This window comes from Larimichthys crocea, chromosome XIV (assembly GCF_000972845.2).
Source record: "Larimichthys crocea isolate SSNF chromosome XIV, L_crocea_2.0, whole genome shotgun sequence".
Taxonomy (NCBI): domain Eukaryota; kingdom Metazoa; phylum Chordata; class Actinopteri; family Sciaenidae; genus Larimichthys; species Larimichthys crocea.
Genome location: NC_040024.1, coordinates 12,880,524 through 12,900,822, shown reverse-complemented (window position 1 = coordinate 12,900,822; position 20,299 = coordinate 12,880,524). Strand labels below are relative to the sequence as shown.

The 20,299-nt window shown below is 38.6% G+C and overlaps 1 protein-coding gene across 2 annotated transcripts in view; it reads right to left on the bottom strand.

Annotated features, from left to right (window-relative positions):
- The window catches only part of map1ab (microtubule-associated protein 1Ab), a 68,404-nt gene that overhangs the window by 19,094 nt on the left and 29,011 nt on the right, over window positions 1–20,299 (bottom strand). For both annotated transcript variants that reach the window (XM_019260999.2, XM_019261009.2), the window contains exons 3-4: window positions 956–1,038; window positions 67–204 (exon numbers count right to left, since the gene is read on the bottom strand). In XM_019260999.2, the coding sequence (XP_019116544.2) occupies window positions 67–204; window positions 956–1,038 (221 nt within the window). The remainder of the gene's footprint in view (window positions 1–66; window positions 205–955; window positions 1,039–20,299) is intronic.

Here is a 20,299-nt window from a genome sequence, read left to right as displayed (position 1 = left end):
CTGAAAAATGTACACGGTACATTCTTGAATGTGTTCAAGTGTTAGAGGACAGTAGATCTGACTCACCCCAGGATCAGCAAAGACACGTGAAAATGTCTGGTAGGTGAAAACCCCAGTTTGAAGAAGAAGGCCACCGTGATCTGAGCTCTGGCCACTCAAGACCAGAAGCTTGTGTCCTGCTGAGTCTGTGACTAGAGACTGGATCTGGGACACACACACAGAAACAGAGAAAGAAAGAGAAAGAGAGAGAAAGAGAGAGGGAGGCAGAGGACAGTTAAAGGAGAGTCAACATTGGCAAGATGGAGAGAAAAATACCTGCGTCACTGACAAACGAAGATGCACTTTAATTGTGTCAAGGTTAACAAGATTTGTCCATGAATATAGAAAAAGGGACACAAGACTCACCAGCCTGTCCGGGATTATAAACTTGTTTTCTTTGAATTAGTTAGATTCTGATTGAATGAATCATTTTAGACTTCCAAGTTTAGACTATATTCCACAAAGTTTTGGGGAACAAAATAGCAGTAATAGAAAAACGAATTATTTTTTGTAGTTTCTGTACACAAATGCCAAAGATATGTTTTGAGGTAATACATCACAGACATACATCATCCATAAGAGAGCAGCACTGAGTTAGTTAATTTTTCATCTGTAAAAAGATCTGCTTTATCCAACATTGGTCCAACATTTCTTTAAAAGACAAAAAAGAAAGAAATAAACTGAAATCATATTTTTAAATCTTTGATATCATTTGCAGAAAGTGTTTGTTGGGCAATAAATAGAGAGATAATTTTGGTATTGACCATTTTCAAACAATGCTAAGCCTTACAGGGAACTTAAAGGTAAATGTGTCAAGAAAAGTAATGGAGGGTAACTTTTTATTTATTCCACACCATTGATATGTGAGTGTACATGCAACTAGCTGGAACTATATGTCAGAATATGTTGACATTACCTCTGATACAACAGTGTCTTCTGAAGGATTGACAAGCACCACGGTCTCTAGGACATCACTTCTGTGGTGGAGGGTTCTTTGTCCTGTAGGAGAAGATTGAAAACATGTTGTCAATCTTTCATGAATAAAGCATTTAGACCTGGGATTCAACTCCATCGAGGCCTGAAGGTTAGATAAGGTAAAGTTGACAAACACTGTTGCCAGACGCTGAGCTGTCTGGCCTCGAGACATCCTGCTGATGACATCCAGACCTGATCCGGAAAACCTCTTTGAGTCAGGGAGATTTACTATACTGCATTCCGCATTGTATGTGGGGCAATCACTATATAGAGACAGGCAACCCACTTGTGCATCAACGCAAGAACAAAAGTTGGAATAGGAAATAGGTCACTGATGTCTGTTGGGTGAAGTTTAAAATTAAAGCCATGAGCACAACACACTCTAACTGGGACCAATATTAACCATTGATATTAGGTTTTAAACTTGATTTCATGCTTTCCAATTACTTGACCCTTGGCCATAGACAGAAATATGTTACTGCGAATAAAGCGAATAAAATGGAGGGAGCTTGAAGTAAAGCCACTGTTCTTTCCTGTGATCCATTTGAAATGGTTGGAGGTTTTCCAGGCATGACCAACTAGTAAGAGATCCTGAGGTTGACCCAGAACACAGTGGAACACAACTATCTTGCTTAGCCTGCTGCTATCACAACCTGGCCCCGAATAAGCGGAGGAAAATGGATGGGCGCATGCATATTCATCATAATTATGCAGCAGTACTTAATTCCACTCAGAGGTGATGTTAAGCTTTTAATTCCCCGTTGTTTCAGCACAGATGCATGCTCTAATATTAGAGAGATCTAATAATAGGAGCATCTCAGTGACTCCACCATCCACAGAGATCTTCAGTGCATCCCCTGAGTTTGCCATCTTTTTAGGATCTGGGCTGTCAACATATGTTTTCCATGAAAAAAATGACAAAATTACCAAATTACTCTCAGATACTGGGATGTATGAAGGACTGGGACAAGTTCTAACAGTTGATACACATAAGAGTTTAAATCAAATTGATAAAAAAAAAAAGTAATTTCACACAGTAAAGAATTGGTTCAGTTTTTTTGTATCAATAAGCTAATCAGAGCAGTTCTTATACGTCCAGACCATCTGTGAGCCAGAGGAAGAAGCACCCAATAAGAAGCTTTCAGCTGGTGATTGTATTTCTTCTATTCATTCAACTAAATTGCATTAAAATAAGTCATAAAAATGTTTACTTAGATTAGTTTTATATTTGAAACCATTCTCCTTGTATCTAGCAAAGAGTCATCTGTGACATCATGAAAACTTTTAGTTAACTGTTCTGGCAGCTCTTTTTAGAAGCATATCCATCCTATTGCAAATGTAATTCAGAGTATTTACAGCATAAATAAAAATAGAACAAAAAATCTCATCTCATCTATCAATCATATATTCATCTTGAGCAGGTTATTATCTAGTTATTATTGTCTTTTCTATCACACAGCTCTTAGGCACCTGTAGCTTATTCAAAATGCAGCTGCCAGGCTTTTATCAAGAGACTAAGAGTATAAAGCCATGCTAATAGCACTGTGAGGCTCAGAATGCTAACATGCTAATGTTGCTACAAAGTCTACAATGTTTTATCACCTTAGTTTGGTTTGTGACTATGCTAACATTTACTATGTAGCACTAAAGGCTATGTACAGCTACATCTACAAATGTACAGGGTTCTGACCAAATGATATTTCTGACATGGAGAGCAGTTTGTCAGACGTTTATGGTTCAACGCTATACATGAAAGTTGAATTTGTTCTTTGTCAGGTTATTTTAGGCATTGTCCAAATCTAACCATGTTTCAATCTAAACTTCAAACTTGTTTGCCACAGCATTTTTAAAAGGAAAATGAAAGAAGGAAAGCAGATATTCGCTATTGTCTATTATTGAACTGTAATAATGGTTATTCTGTCCTGTTTAATTTAAGCTGATTATTCAACCTTCTGTTTCATTTTAAAATCATGAGTCTTTTTTTATGCCGCCTTGTGCTTCTATCATATCTTGTCTTTACGCCTGTTTATGTCTCTTGTTAACTGTAAATTTGCTATACAGTACATATACATTTGCCATTTATTCACCATTTATTATCTATTGATTCATTTTATTGTTCTGACTTTAAAGTTTTAACGTTTTAAATTGTTTTATGTGACCTGAAGAGTGCTACAATAGATAAGAAAATGTCAAACAACAATAACATGAACCATAATAATAATGAAATCGATCATCATCATAAAAGTCCTATTCACATACAGTGCATGTAATTACAGAAACATTCAGAGAGCATCACTGAAGCAAACTAGAGGATGTGGCTCCCTCTGTTGATGTTACCATAGCAACACACTGACGGCCTTATGTTTTTGGTCACCCTGCGGACACACTGCTGTCACCATCACTGATGTGAGAGAGAAAATTATTTTTACTCAACTGACCCTTGCACGGAGCGAGCGATGAGAGGTGATTGAAGGATTCTGTCGATGGACGGAGAACGACGATACCCTTCACTGTTCAAGTGAACCTGCGAGTGCAGCAGTCAGGAGGAGTTCTAACACTTCAGCAGATCTGCCCACAGACGTGTCCGGTTTCACAGTGCGATGACTAAGCTCTGAGGGTGAGCGATGATTTGCAAGTTTGCTTTGATACTTCCAACGCTGACAAGAGCAACACACAAAAGTGAGGCAACGATACAGACTCTGGAGGCACCTGCGTCAAACATCTCTGGCATGAATCTGTCAATCCACTCTGAGAAGAAGGAAGAGACAGAAGGAAGAGTCCAGAGAGACAGCGTGTCCTTTTGACCTCCTGATGTGCTTTCCTCAGGTGAAACAGAGGAAAAGAGACTGTATTAGCTGCTGCTGATGGCTGCCTGCGGGGTGACTGCTCGCTGACACTGCAGACTGGTACAACGTGATACAACAACAACAAAGACACTCTAAGTCGGTCTGAAACGCTGCCGTTTCCCCTCCCGGGGGGGTTCAGAGAGCGTCAACAATGCAGAGTGTCTGAGAGGACTGTCCATGCCACTGCAGGCTGGAGGTCTCTCTGATCAGGTTCACTTTCACTCCCAAACACGAATAATGGGCAGGAATCTGCATACGTGAGGGTCCTGTAATACTCAGCTTTCTGGCTTTTTGTGTCAAGTCTTTAAAAACAAAATCTCTTGTTTAAGGTCACCAAATGTTTAAATGTCTTTGTTTTGGGCGAACAAAACTTTTCAATATATATATATCATTCTTGTTTGCCTCTAAATAAAACTGATGTTGATGGTACAAACTTTCACCCCACCCGAAGCAACATTTAATCTTTTAATTAGTTTGTGTGACATAATCCACACCCTTCATGGAGGTGTGTCTGCTTTGCACCACTAGTAAAGACCTACTTATCACTACAGAGAGAACATCAGTGATGACATGCAAACTGAGAAGTCAACAGAGGATTTTAGATGGTTGTATAAAGACATGAAGGTAAAGGTGCAGAGTTAGTCATCCCTCCTACCGTATGGAAATGTTTACATTTTTATATCCTCTTTTATCAGTTGTACTTTTCACTGAAGCTTTGGGCAAGGACGGCAGTGTTATATCCTGCTAGAAAAAGTTGGGTCATTGTCAGATGTGGGTGTGTTGTTTTATCACAGCCAGTACTTGTGTTAGTTTTCAGCACGACATATCCAAATCCATATGTTGTGTTAGTGTGTGTTTCAGTTGTTTTATACAGAAAAGCTTTTTTCATGACATGAAATCAAACTCAGGTCTCCATATTTAATATGCTGCAGTGCAGAAAGGTAAGGAACCCCTAATTTACATCATAATGAAAAATCATTATCTTGTATTCTTGTGTTACATTCCATCAGGTATGAAAGATAGAAAATGTTTTAAATCCGTATATCTCCATACGAGTGGCTACCTTTGTGTGGCACTGACAAATGTCAGATCTGTACAAGCTTTGGCAAGTTTCTCACCTACAAAAATGATAAATGGGCTCACTCTAAAGAAATCTGTCAAACAGGGGAAGACTGATGGATTGTTAAATGACTTAAGTCAAGGTGGGAATTGACTTATCTCTGCAGTGCGTCAGACACGCCTTGATTAAACACACTCCGCCTCCTACAAAGTCCACACACACTACAGTGTCAGCCTTTTTCTGTCTCTATCTTCTAGGCTGGGATCTATGCAGAAGATAACTCGTTTCTACACATTTTTAATGAAAAGCCAGACCTAAAAAATTATTCAGTGTTTTAGTTCCAGGCAAATTTCAAGGGTGTTTTTAGGTGCTGCAGCAGAACAGAGCATATTACTGTTAAACAACAGTCACAGTTGGGTAAACACAAAGAAAACTGTGTGGTAGTCACGGTGAACATTCATCATCATACCAGTCTTTTAACCCTGCCCTCCTTCAATTGTAATAAATAACAAGGCTGTTACTGGAAATCACAACCCGGTGATGTGAGTCAGCCTTGAGGGTCTTTCTGCATCAGAGAGACACAAACGGTGTGAAGCTGAGGCCTCCTCAGGCAGGCCAGCGTCTGTTCCTCAGCTTAAATGTGTTTGTTTAAACAGTCCTTTTGAAAAGAGCGATGTTCAGCCAAGTTGCCCCCATCTATTCATCCCTGTGGCTTTTCTTCACAGGCATCCCAGACAGAGAGGAGACATCATCCTTTCACATAAAGTGACAATCAGCCAAAAGGCATTTTGAAAAGCTCCTGCTATGAAAATGTGGCTGATTATTTTTACTTATGCTGTTTTAAAATATCATATCTGCACAGGGTTTGCTGCTCTTACCGGCTCCCCGCTTCCTTTGTCGGCCGAATCAATCTTAAGCACTCGTGGCTTCTTTTTAAATCTGCTGCTTCTTTGGCTTACTGAATGTGCTTGTGAACATCAAAGCTGTGCATGTAATTTGCATATCATTGTGATACATTTCTGCAGTTCACTCAGTCCACAACAAAAGACATGGTGACTAACTTCAGGATTAAAACAAGACAGACTAAATGTGTGAAATGTTAGGATGTGAAGTTTTAATCAATATTAACAGTCATCCTTCAGGCGGGTTTGTTTTGAGTGTACAGTATTTTTGTTTGCATGTTGAAAACTCTTGAGTCTTGTCAAGTCGCCAATCTTGGGCTCTGACCTGATTGGCCAGTTTGAACTGGAGAGGCAGGCTCTTGTGCTGTATACTGTATACTGTGTGTGTGTATATATATATGAGGGCAATGGGAAAGAATGGACTGCTTTTTAAACTTTGTTTCATGTTTTTTAAAATAATAATAAAAGACTGTGATATCGTGATGTTTTCTCATTAAAATAGTCTAATAACATCAGGCATGTGGTTGAGCTCTAATACTTAAGTTTGTTTGAGTCAATCATCATTTAGATGAACCAGAATTGACATCATTCGTTTGATTTTAGATCTATGTTTCAGGATGCATGTCATGCCATACTCCAACCATATTTTCCCAATAATAAGGACACTGAGTAATGTGTAACCCAGCAGGGGTATCGGTGTTAACTGAGATCACACATCTGCCATGATCCATTTTCTGAGTGTCATGTGGCCCGCTTCTGTCGGTTGACTTGAGGATCTTGGGAAGTGAACTCTCCGCTCCCTGTCGGTCCTTGCATGACTCTGTTCATAACAGCGAGGCCCAGAGGAAGAAAGGTCATTTGTCAGACAGAACTCAGTGTTTCTGCTCATTCTGGCTCTTTCTTAGCTGACCTGCTTGTTATAAATATCCGTGTCTGAACTCCCCAAACGAGAACGTTCTGTTTAAAGGCGACTAAAACGGAGCACTGATCGAACAAGGCCCATCCACTGCACTGCTCCAGATAGCATGTTCCACATTTACAGTGGCAAGAGGGATGGAGAGAGGGTTCAAGGAATATGAAGACAGCAGGTAAAGCATTTCAAGCAGCACCTACTTCTAGGAGAGCAGACTCTAATACAGTTTAGTGTACAAATGAGTAGAGGAAAGACTTGCCAATGTTACCACGGTGTAAGATCAGTGTTTCAGAAAGATACCAGAGTATCATAATGTCCAACACAGAGCTGAAAATGGTTCAGTACCAAGGACAGCTCCTCTTTCAAATGTAAACGTCATAATTCTATTTCAATGTAACGTCAGTCAGACATCCTGTCCTAAACATAAAACCACAAAACTTGAGGGTGGATGGTATTTTGCTATAGAGCCACCCACATCACCACACACATACACACAAGGTCATTTGATGTTGTTGTTTTTTGTTGATGTTGCATTTTTAAGCCAGACCACTGCAAAGAAGTGGTAACATTAACTGTTAACTAACTGTAACTACTGAGAGGAGTGGAGAAAAAGTGACATCATAAAGGTTCATAAAGTGGCTTAGCCAGACTTTTTTCCCCTGGTATATCAGGCATCAAGCATGATTCATTAAAATGGCCTCACTTGCTGGCTGTAAGTAAAGTATGTATCGCTATGACCCAGCTTCCACCTTCATGTGGTTCAAAGAAAGTTTCAGTGGCCTGAGAAACTCACCTTTTTGAGAAATCTTGGTAGTATTTTTAAGGTTTTTCATCACAATGTATTAATTAATATTAGTCAGGTGGTAGTAGTATTTGGTTGTTAAATTGCACTCATCAGTGCAATTTAACAACCAAATAAAACAAACCAAATAATTGAATGCAAAGACTGGCTTGTTCTTGTTATTGGAACATCAATTTGGGCTTTAGTGAATTGTATTTGACATTTTCTAACATGTTATTAAATTAATTTAATGAATGTACTTAGATGGACTGCGGTTGTAAAATGTTTTTTCTACTTTAATGGACAAAGCACTTTACAATTTTGTATGAAAGGACACTTTGACACAGAAGGGTACATCGACTCTGGGATTACTGGACAACCTTCTCTACCATCTGAGCCACAGCTATCGCTCTTTTTGTGATTAGAAATATATTCTTGACCTAAGGGAACAGAAGCATTTTCAAGTCTCAAGGATTTAGCACTCGCTAGAAAACATTTCACACCTTAAGGTCTCCGCTGTACACAGACAAGACAAATCCTGAAGGCAGCGGTTACATGGGGGAAAACTACTTCAGCAAATCAGTAATGACTCTGGACAAGAAACAGCCAACAACAGCTGTTTGTGAATGCCAATCCAAAACCAGTCACACCATCAGAAGGGCAAGGGACCACTAATCAGGAGACAGAGAACGTTCATATGCCAAGGACCATCCTTGAACACAGTTATCTACCAGGATCATCCTTGAATAGTCATTGACATGTAATAACATGTGACACGTGTGGTGCGTTTGCTGGTCAAGGCTGACGGATGCGGTAAATGAACCGTTGATTTTAGATTCACTATGGAAATGGTAGTTTCAGCACTACCAAATATCCCAGTGCTGTAACTCTGGACCTGTTTACTGTTCAAAGTAAATCATGTAAAATGAAGTTAAGTAATTAATTAAGTTAATGAAGCTGAATTGACACCTTAGGCTTCATCTTCACATCTACATTGGATCAACATAAGTCAATTGAAGCGGACATCGAAAAGTTATTACCCTGTCCTTAATCTCATTTGCCTAATGTGGGCTCATTCCTTCCCTCAGACTCAGTACTATTGTCTGAGATTGGAGCTGAGGTGGTGTGAAGTGGGTTGGAAAATTAAAGAAGCCAGTACGGACCCGGCTGTCTCTGTGCTCATTTCTGCTGAGCATTTTCACCCACCAGTAAAGCCATACATCAGAGCTACAAGCCCAAGCATCAAGTGAGTGCTGAGTCACTGTTTAAGTCTGCAGTCAAATGCAGGTAGTGTAAAATATGCCAAATTATTCAGATTGTTATAATGTTCAGCTGTGCAGAAATGAGAATATGGAGGGTATAGTGATTAATCAGAGTTAGGTAATGATATTTTATTACACTTTAATAGATGTCATGTGTACTACCTGCAGTTTACTGTAACTGAATTGATAAAACTATCTCAGCAACTGTAATGAACCCTCACTAGTTGAAGATTATTTAACTTTTCATTCCAAAATGATGAAATGCACTCACATTTTACCAAACACTTGAGGCAGTGACCCCCAGGACACAAAATAGCTCTTTGACCCACAGTGTATTAATTCATGTAATAACATAACAAAGGTATCAGTAACTATGCTGTTGAAGGACACAAAAGACACTTTTGCAAAATTGTCAAATCATAACAGAAATCATATTTCAAAACACCTCTAAATATGGCTCGGGTCAGATTTGCAAAAATCGCTTCTCAAGTGTTTTTTTGTTCTCTGGACTTTCTAAAAATCAAGCCGGATACAATCTGAATCAGCCAAAAAAAAAAAAAAAAAAAACAGATTTATGCTGGCAGTTCAAACAAGGCCTTAGCTCCTGATGCTAATCCTGGTCCTGGTGATTTGGCAGCACTGACTCATTGGACTGCTAAGCCAGTTAAAGCTTCTATGCCAGAAACAGCTAGCAGATAGTTTCTCTAGGAAAAGAAAAAATAAACATATGTATCCCTTTACAGGGTCAAAAGAATGAATAGCTAATGTCCAAATTGAGACCTCAAAGTTCACGTGTTGGTTTTATTGGATGAAGTTGTAAAGGATTAAAAAAGTCCAAATAAAACGTTCATATAATCATGAAAGCAAGAGCCAAATGCAAAAATGACAAAACAAAGCAGCTGATGTTAATACAATGTAACAAAATCAATAACAATACACACAGCTCTCAAAAATATCAATAAATGGTTCAAATCATAAACAACAATAACATCAGTGTGCCAAGTAAACCCAGTAAAACCAATATTATATATCCAAAACACCTAAAGGTGTTTTTATTTATGTAAATATCTGGAAGGATCTCTCCAAAGCTGTCATTAAGACTACTGAAGCTTGTGTTTGAGACAGTGATTAAAGCCTGGACTGAAGCAACAGGTGTGCTCATGTTTTTCACTAATTCACCCTTAAAATGTGTTTAGTTTTTGTTTTAACCACATTTATGTGTAAAACATTTGAGTTTATGTTACAAGACAGATGTTGTATACATGACTTGGTCCCTTATAAAAATTAAACACAATAAATAATAAAATATTATTTAATTAAAAAAACTTCTCTTTACCGCTCCAAAATGGGTTTTAAAATAGCCCAGCCTCATTATGAGCAAATGAGTCATTACCACATGAAGAAGGAGATGAGAGAAAAGAGTATTAGCCAACTTGCAGGGTGCTTCACTAACTTCTCCGGTCTTTTCATCTGATTTAACACACAGAGCTTAAGTCTTAGCTCACTCACTCTCATCAAGTCTGACACTTAAAAAGAAAGAAATCAATAGAAGGAAGACAAGAAGATAGAGGGCGAGGAACTGTCGATGAAACGCTTTTGGGTATTTCATGTATGCAAGTATCAACGGTATTTAAGGACAGACTCTGTTTTACTCAGAACTTGTTCAACTTCCATACTAACAGCAGCTATCCCAATCTGCTCCTTTCCCTCCTTGAAGGGCCTCTGAGCTCCTTTTGCAAGTCTATCATTCAGTCTTTGTTTCTGCAGACTGCCATGGTGATGCCCTGCTCACATCAACACATTCACACTGGCATGCATTCATGCCTCATACCAATAGTTTTGGACTTAAGTTGCAGATATTCAATTTTTAGAAATGGCACTGACAAGTTTATTGTTTAACAATAAAATGTCACACTCAGTACATATTATGGTCTTGACTCTGTGATAACTAAATTTAAGTTCTAAATTTAAAGTTCACATGAACATATATATATATAATATTGTATAGGTGTATATATATAGATATATATTAGATATAAGTATATATAGATATATAATATATATATAATTGTAAATTAAAAGAAATAACTTAATAACTTCACTACTTTCAAGTGACTCTCTTAATTCTCTTGTTATTGATAAAAATCCTTTTAAAATGCCATTTATACCATCACAAAACACAAAAACTCTCTAAATGAATGATAATAATAATTTTAATAATTATTATGAATTCATTAAATTTTTAGTATTTTTTGAGTCTTCAAAATATTGCAAGTGTGAATATATCATTAGCATGAATTATTTTGGCCACATAATCTAGTAGTGAAAATGATGTTATGACAGGGTATCATTAGGAGGATCATTTCCAGTGTTATATTTCCTACTTCCCTTATATTTCTTAAAAAGTTGTTCATATATTCATATAGTATATATGTAATTATAAACAGCATTTGAATCATTTACTTTTGGTGTTTTTGTTATTATTTGTTATTATTTACATTACACAAGCGTAAAGTGAATACATTCATAACGTTACAATTTTAACAAAAGTTGGATTTATTTTCCTGCATTGAATGAACAGATGTTAATTCAAAGTGTTGTTTGTTAAAAAAAGGTTTCAAAATAGCATATTTAAATAGTTTTTTATGAATCTGTGGCCCAGGTAAAAGTTTGAGAAGTTTTGCAGTAATGTTTGTCATTAACTTGAAGCAGTCCAATAAAGCTGTTTGTTGACTAGATTATAAACTTTATGGGAGTGGAAGAGAATCTAATGAGAGTAACGCTGAGAGAAGCACACAGACGGACGGGCCGATCGACCACCCCGAGAGTGAGGAGAAGCATGAAAATGCAATGAGAGCTGCTGCAAGAAAAGGGCAGCAGGAGGATATTGGCAAAGTGTCATCGTCTCTTAGAGTCTGGTCCACAGCGTGCCAGCCATGACATCACTGTACCCCCTGAACCCCCACCACACACACACACAAGCCTAAAGAGGCACTGAAAGCAGTTCAAACAACACACACACATACACAGTACAGTACAAAGCTGCCAAAACATCACACTAAAATGTGTCAGAACATCTTTTTCAGGCCACCACAAACATCTCCCCATGCTGTCTTTACAGTATAAATACCCTCAGTAATGGGCCTTTTGTGTTCAGGCTAAATCTGGAACAAGAAGTCACATTCAGACATGTCGCCACGATCTGTCCTACATGAGCAGCGAGCTCATGTGGCAGTGTGTATGTTGTAGTGTTAAATTATGGACGTGTGGCACTGAGTCCGAGCTTTAAATCTCTTCATACATTATATAAACTGCATATTTATTATTGTCATTATTTTTGGACACGTCACAATGAAGGTTTTTCATTTGATTTATTTTTTAACTTGAACCTCCACTTTTCATGTCTTTAATTTTTCTTTTTTGTGTTTTTGTTGTCACATTGTGCTGGTGTTGATGATGAACATTAAATATTGATATCATGTTAATAATATGCATAGGATAATATCATGTTATAGTAAGTCACCATTTCTGTTCTCACTTTGTGCTTCTCCATGTCATTGTTCTTTTTGTTTGGTTTTGTACAGTTACATCTCCCTATGATTGTAATTTGATTGTAATTCAAGATTCATTTAACTTTTAGTATTTTTAAACAAGTTTTCTATAAATATCTAAGTGTGAATATATGGTTAGCATGAATTATTTTGGCCACACAATCTTGTAGTGATACTATGTTATGACAGCTCTAATGGATAAGGGTACGTTATCATCTCCAGTGTTACATTTTCTACTTCTATTATATATCTTTAAAAAGTTGTTAATATATTCTTATGACAGTATTTAAGTAATTCTAAACAGAATCATTCAAGGTGTGGCAGGTGTTAGCTCAAGCGAGGAACATTTAGTAACTATGCTAATGTTATTAAGATAGCATTGTGTTGTGATATTTTTCAAAATAAAACACTTCAGATTTTTGTTCATCTTAGGATGGTCTTATTTTCTCTCATGATTGAAAGCACAGAGAGCAGTTAATTAGCAGTTTCATTTCTCTACAACTGAAGGTCAGTTACGCTGAGGTCATTTTGCTATGAAGTGTTGAAAGACTGTCCTGCTTTGACTGGCAGTGCTCGACTACCCAACACAACCCAGAGTTAGACCCACTACACTGATTTCCAATTTCACTAGCCAAAAAAACATTGAGGATATTAAAGACTTCCTTACAGCTTATTTTTTACTCTGAAGCACTGGCATAAATATATACTGCACTGCTTCCACGCCAACACACACATGCGCACACCTTATTAAAAATGACATTGCTCATCTTTGTTGAGGTCTTGCGGTGTCAAGGGAGAGCTACAATGATTATAAACTGGTTGTCAGCAATACGTTGACAAGCAGGGAGGTCTCATTCATCATGGTGACGGACACAAGACAGGGTCTTTGGGTCAGACACATACAGGCGAGGGAGCCGACAGTTATGAAAAATAAGTGTGGATATGACCTTCCCTCGCACAATGACAAGATATTCAATCCCTCAAGGTGGAAAGACTCAAAGCGATGGAGAAGGGAGAGAAGGAGCTTTTCCTGCCCTGACAGAGAAGACTTTGGCAACCCAGGAGAGATCACAAGCTCGGGAAGAAATAATGGGAATGGTGAGGTGAAAAAAAGCCATTCAGAAGTCACAGGCTGTTAAATTGGCTGCAGATAGAGTTCTGTTTGTTTGGAGCTTTTCCTGCAGCAGCTCCTGGGTGAGAGGCATTGGCCCTCAGGGATTTACTCTCAGCTTAAGGTGGTTTTAAAAACTGCCAGCATGCGGGTTCAAGTTGCTGGCTGGTCGCTTGGTAATAACAGCTTATACAACAGTCTCAGAAGTACTTGGCTTTGGATGGAGGATGACTTGGTCACGGATCCGAAATACAGAAGTGAATGGTATACTATACTACATACACTGAATCTATGTATGTACCTGTCACAATGATGGATGTTCTTCAATCTGTGGTCGTGTTTACAGGTTTAAAAGTCAGCAGGAGGATTTGACAAAACTGCAAAATGTGAAAAGTTTAGAAAATATATCCCCTACTCTGATGATAGATGATATGAAGGATTAAGCTCCTCGAAGACAAAGGAGTCTATCAAAGCACATAACAAAGCTGACATGTTATTTTATATTACAACAGGGTTATGCTGCTATGTTCAGCAAAATGCAGGTGCAGAGGTTAAGCTGCTATGTTTTTTTACACACAGACAGTTTGTCTTGTCCATGTTTAGTCTAATGACTGCCTGTGGTTTTTGGTGGCTTTAGTTTCCTAAATTTACCCGAATACTGTTCAGAAGCAAAAACCAACAGACCTTGTTGCAGCAAAACATTCTGGTCTATAGAGAAAAAATAAAGACTTGCTTCTGTTCCGTTTTCCCACAGAGGTTTGAACACCTCATGTTTACTAAAGATATATCATTTATTTTCTACCATACACCTCCCACGTTTGTGACTGCAAACAAAAACAGAACATCAGATATGGAGTGGTAGAAAAGTAGACAGCACAATGGAAAAAACGTGGAACAAATTCAAGAAGAACCGCAAAAACATCTTTGTTGTCTTGAACTGATTCGTCTTTGTCTCCTTGCTGTTGAACATCAGTGCAGAGTGTTCTAGAGAGACAAAAAAGGTTTAAAATAGATGCTGATATTAAAGGATAATTGATCTTGGGTCTGAAACTCCATATGCTGAAGCAGATCATGTGAAAAATGCTGCGCTACCGAGCTCATGTGTAAACAGATTAATTTCCATGACAACTGAGCAAACTTCATCTGCTGATGAAGACCATGTGATACATCTGAAAGCTCTGGAAAAAGCTTGGAATTGGACCTCAAGGAAAAAAACAAAAAGGGACAGGGCCAACAACACAAAATGGAGTCAAAAAATGCAGCATATGTTGCAAGTAGCTGTTAACAAAAGGAAAAAGGGTTGTTGGGATGCATGAAATCTACCGCACATTGCTGAGGTTCATCCCTGCAGAGTCTGGGTGTGTCCGGCTCAACGGATGAACGGCTGCATCCCTGTCAGCAGATCAGAGTGGACAGAGCGATGGAGGTTGGGCCCTCTGGGAACAACTCCTGATGGAGGGATCAATGTTAACTCTGATGGTGGTGTGGTGGAGGGGAACAACGGTAGACACTGAAGCACCCATGTCCACATTCGGCCCAATATGGCTGCCATCAGCATGAATTGCCTGTCTGCAGTGTGACTGCTGTGTCTTTGTCCTGTCCTCTTTGACTCTCTTTGTCATTCTGCCTTTGTTCAATATGTTTGTAAGTCTTTCATTTCTCTCTGGTTCAGACTGTTATTTTTTCTTATTTCCCTTTCTCACTCTCTCTCTTATTCTGTGTAAACCATTGTATTTCTTTCTTTCTCTCTTTTTCTTGCTTTGTCATTCAGACTCTTCATTCTCTGCAGCTTTCGCCCAGTCGTCTTGCTCTCCACCTCGAAAAAGCTGCATAATGATGTTTCTCACTCTCTTTCAGTTCATACATCCATCCCTCTCTATTTCTGCTCTATAACCCCGGGGTGTAGAATAGAAATGAGAGAAATTAAACAAAAACATTTGGTTTTTAACCCTGCGTGTCCCTGATTCTGTTCTACTTGCTAGTGGCTGCATGTTTAAGAACAATGAGATTGTGGGTCGCGTGGTTGCGACAGTAAAGAAAACCAAAGATTTGAAATGAATGTTAGATTTGTACAATGTAAAAAGTGACAGAGGGAGCATCTTGTAAAGGAAGATGGAGAGCTCATCAAGCAGAACGAAGCAGAGACAGAAACTGAACACAGAGAGAGAGAGACTGTGGCTGAACTGCTTCTGCACCTTGAGACGATACAGAAAAACAGGGACTCGGGTCTCAGCAGGAGGTATTTGGGGAGCAGCAGAGCGGTTCGTCGCATTGGTCGCATGAGTCTCATTTTACATAAATATAATACAAACACAGCATGGCTATTTTCTGCATATCTGTACATTTTCTCCCTCTCTTTCTCACTCACACACTCAGACCCCAGCAGCAGGGAGAGCTGGCTAAAGCAGCAGAGCAAACAGGGAGGTGCGAAACACTGCAAAGACTGCTCACTGCTGCATTTTCCGAGCCAGAACCTCCCTTCTTTTCTCTCCATTGTTGTTGACTATCGGAGTCCAGAGACTCTCGGCTCAGTACCCGTTCTCTCTGTACTCTTCCTTTGTCTCATCAAATCTACTCAGGGCTTTTAGAAACAGAAATAATGTATGTTACGTTTTATGTTTTATGCATTGATGGGTGATTTGTGCCTGGTAACTATATCGTGACAAATTATGCAGCAATTATCACTGTGTTCCTTAGACAAATGTACACCTCTCAAGGGTTCGACCAGTGAGACTTTATGAAAGTCTGTGCCAATATTTCTGACTGTCAGCCAATATTCAACGGCAATCTTTATGTCCCCAAAAATAAGTACTCAGCGTGTCGTCTCATACAGCAGTTGGAAATAGGACACTAAAACTCTCCACTGAAACCTAGGTTGGGTGACCCAGTAGCAGGGGAAGGTCTCCAATACACTACTGCAATTAACACAATTTTAAAACATACTGTACATATACAGTACAGGTGTATACAATATACTATCAATTCATAGAAGATGTTTATATGTCTGATATATTCGTTTTCATCCATATGTGTAATGATATTACTTAAAAGCGCACGCTGATCATACACGTACATTATAACCCTTAAATTCCAGCAGGCATGGCTGCGACGTGTGAGCTGATTGTGCCCATTGTAGACAATGATTGTGATTTCACCACAAGTGCTGCAATGCGTTTCAGAAGCAGCCCTGAAGCGTTTCCCTGCTTTTCTCCGCGGGGATTACGCTGCTGTTCTATTTTCGATGAATGCCACGACCAGCCGGGTCACCAGATCGAGCTGGCTGGAAGTCAGACACAGAAACGGCATAAAGGATGTGGTCAATTTTTAAAATAAAACACCCTATGCAGAAACAATTTAACTATATAGCTTGCTTACTAAGGGTACGACATAAACTTCGAAAAAATGACCAAATCTAGTGTCACTGCGGCAACATCACAGAGCCGTGTCCGGTGGAATGTAGCATTAACTGTGAGCCAATTACGTCAAGGCTAACAGTTCTCAGCCATATTAGAGACCATAGACATATATACATAGACGCCGCATTGAGCGCTGAATCGTACGTAAACGGCGCCGCCATATTGGTTCGGGCAGATCTGCCCGTAAACTAATACAAGGAAATGGACTGAACTTCATAAAGCTCCTTTCACAAAGTTCTTCAAGTTAATGTTCTTTATCCCCATTCACCACACACACTATATATCTGGGGAAACAAAACAGGCACCAAAAACAACGTATGTAACTTTTAAAGTGAGATTAAAATGTTTATCCTTATGTAAGCAAACCAAACCAACGATTTGTATTTTTCTAATGTGAGTTGTGTTTACGCTACTAATGTGTGAACACTGTTTACTGTGATGATAAATATTGAATATTTATATTTACATTTAATCTGTGTCTATAAAAACCAGATTCCTGGAAATGTAGATGTCGATGAGGGTTTTCTGAATAAAGAGCACTAACGTGTACATACCACACACACACACCCACGCACCACCACACACACACACACCAACACACACACACCACAGTATATATATATATATATATGTTGTGTGTTGTGTGTGTGTGCTCTTTTATTCAGAAAAACCTCATGTCACATCTACAGTTCAGGATCTGGTTATTTAGACACAGATAAATGTAAATATAATATTTCAATATTTTCATCACAGTAACAGTGTTACACACATGTAGCTGTAAACACTCAGCATTAGAAAAATACATACGTTGGTTTGTGTGCTTACATAAGGAGTAAACATTTAATCATCACTTTAAAAGTTACATAATGTTTTTGGTGCCTGTTTGTTTCCCAGATATTATTGTGTGTGGTGAATGGGTGTATAAGAGACATTAACTTGAAGAACTTTGTAGAAAGGCGCTTTATGAAGTTCAGTCCATTTCATTGTATTAGTTTACGGGCAGATCTGGCCCGAACCAATAGGCGGCGCCGTTTACGTATCCGACCAACCCGCTCAATGCGGCGTCTATGTATATATGTCTATGTTAGAGACCATGTGAGGCTGTGCAGTGTTTTGAGCTACATGCTAACACCAGCATGCTAACATGGTTACAATGACAATGCTAATATGCTAATATGTTGAGCAGGTCTCTTTCTCTTCAGCTTGTAAGCATGCTAACATTTGCTAATTAGCACTAAAACCAAAGCTGGTGGCAATTCATCCCTTTGGAATTATTAATTAGAAATATTAATTCCTCAGGGTCTGAACCAAATGTCATGGCAATCCAACTGTTAAGACATTTCACACAAAAACACAAATGTCATAGAAGGCCACCAAAAAAACTAAATGAAACATTTAATAGAAAAAGAGAGCTCCTCCTGTGATATTTGTATGCTCAGCTCTGGACTGGTTTATCCAGTTTGTAAGTATTTGACAATGAACACATGTAGTCATTAAATAAGAAAGAAATACTGTCTGTGTAGAAAATCATAGCAGTTTAACTAAAGCACCTGTATCTTGCTGAACATAGTGTGTGCTAATAATGTGCTTCTGCAACCAGGGGATGCAAATGAAGGAGACGATAACTAATGAGTATCAAATGGGAAACACAAATGTCAATTAAAAAAGGTCCATGGTACTATATGATAATTGCTATAATATTTCAGTTTTTCACTAAACTGGCTGACTTGTACATTGGTCTACACACAGTGGAGTGAGAATTTAAGCTACTGATTCTACACTGTTTGAAACATAACTAGCTTGTCACATAAAACCTTACAAGCTGGCAAAACAAAGCATCTGTGAAGTTGATAGAAAGTTAGACAAATTTGCCCAAGAAAATTTGGATCCTGAGTATATTTTCAATTAAAGTATTCTCACCAATCTCCTCATATTCGTACATACATACATAACAGCAATGAAAATCCGTACGATTACATGCGTGTAGGGAAAAAAACATATATGCACAATATATATATCAAAATATGGTGAATTAATTAAGCATAATGAATCTGAAATTTATTTTTAATAGCTGTCATTCTAATTAGACAGACTACACTAATTTGCAGAAAGGTTTTCTCTGGGAGATGAGACAGGAAACAGCAACAATATGATGCCACTTTCCTGGACTGGTTTCAGAATGTTCTCTGAATCTATCTCACAATGCGACACACTCCCACTGTTTCTGAACCACACTCTGACATTTAGCTGATGCTCTTATCTAAACTGAGCAGGTATGGGCTCCATGTCTGTCCACAAAGAAAAGTTGCTGTTGATCACGAATTTCCTGCTAGAAGTCTGCCTCTCTAACAACTGGACTACCCTGTGGGGCCTGTGGAGAGCAGATAATGAGAAGTGGAAGATTTGCTCTGTGGGACTGGTGTGGGGAAGTTTGCAGTGAGTAATGTTGATAGTAGTAAAGCAATGGCCAAAAGCTGTAATTAGTTGATCACTGGACTTTGTTACATGTTAAAACTATTTTTTTTCAAGATAACAACAGGATCACTCAGTCCAGCCGGTATGAAAGAGAAGCTAGTTCAAGCTCTGCTCTCTGACTCCATTTACATAATCAAGCTGGTCACTAATTTGAAAGCCATCTAACAACCCCATTCAAGCATTTATCCAGTGACATAAGACGGTTAATACTTTAATAAGACGACCTAATGAAGTATGTCAACGATCACAGTGGTCTGCACCCCAGGCTCTGTCAAGTGGTCCTGGGAGAGTCAGGAGGGCTTCGAGTGCTTTATAATGGTCAGTGGTTAGGCCATTTAGAGAAATTAAAAGAGATGAAGGTCTGTGTATACTGTGCAACTGTGAGATTGTGTATTAATCATTATGATATCAATCAATAAACTTCATCTAAATGAGTTGTCTACCTTATTATGTGATCAATCTCCCCAGACGCTCACTTTCCCTCCACCGCATTAAGCTGGCCAGCAGCCAGTCCGAGAGCAAATGCGGTTCATTGTGTCCGACCAATCCCAAATCCTCACAGCTTAACAAATGGCTGAGAGTTGACTGACATAAAAATAATCAGCAACTATTTTTCTAAGGGATTCATTGTTTAAGTGATTTTTCAACTGCCAAACATTCCCTCATGGCAGCTTCTACACTCTACACTTGGATTTTCTGTTTGTTGTATCGTTGCTTGTCGTACTTTGAGCAATTGATGCTGAAATTGTTAAAAGATTTTGTAAAACAAACATTAGTCAATAAATCAAAACAGATAATAATCAGCAGATTAGTTGTTAGTTGCAACCTTAGTGTGTACCTCGGTCCCAAAGCAGAATCCGTGTTTCAAATGGAGGACCTCCATGTCATCAAACACCTGCCCTGCTGAAGGAGAAAAAGACAACTGTTTTCCAGCTGATCCTCACCTCTGACCTCCTAACAGAGAGGCC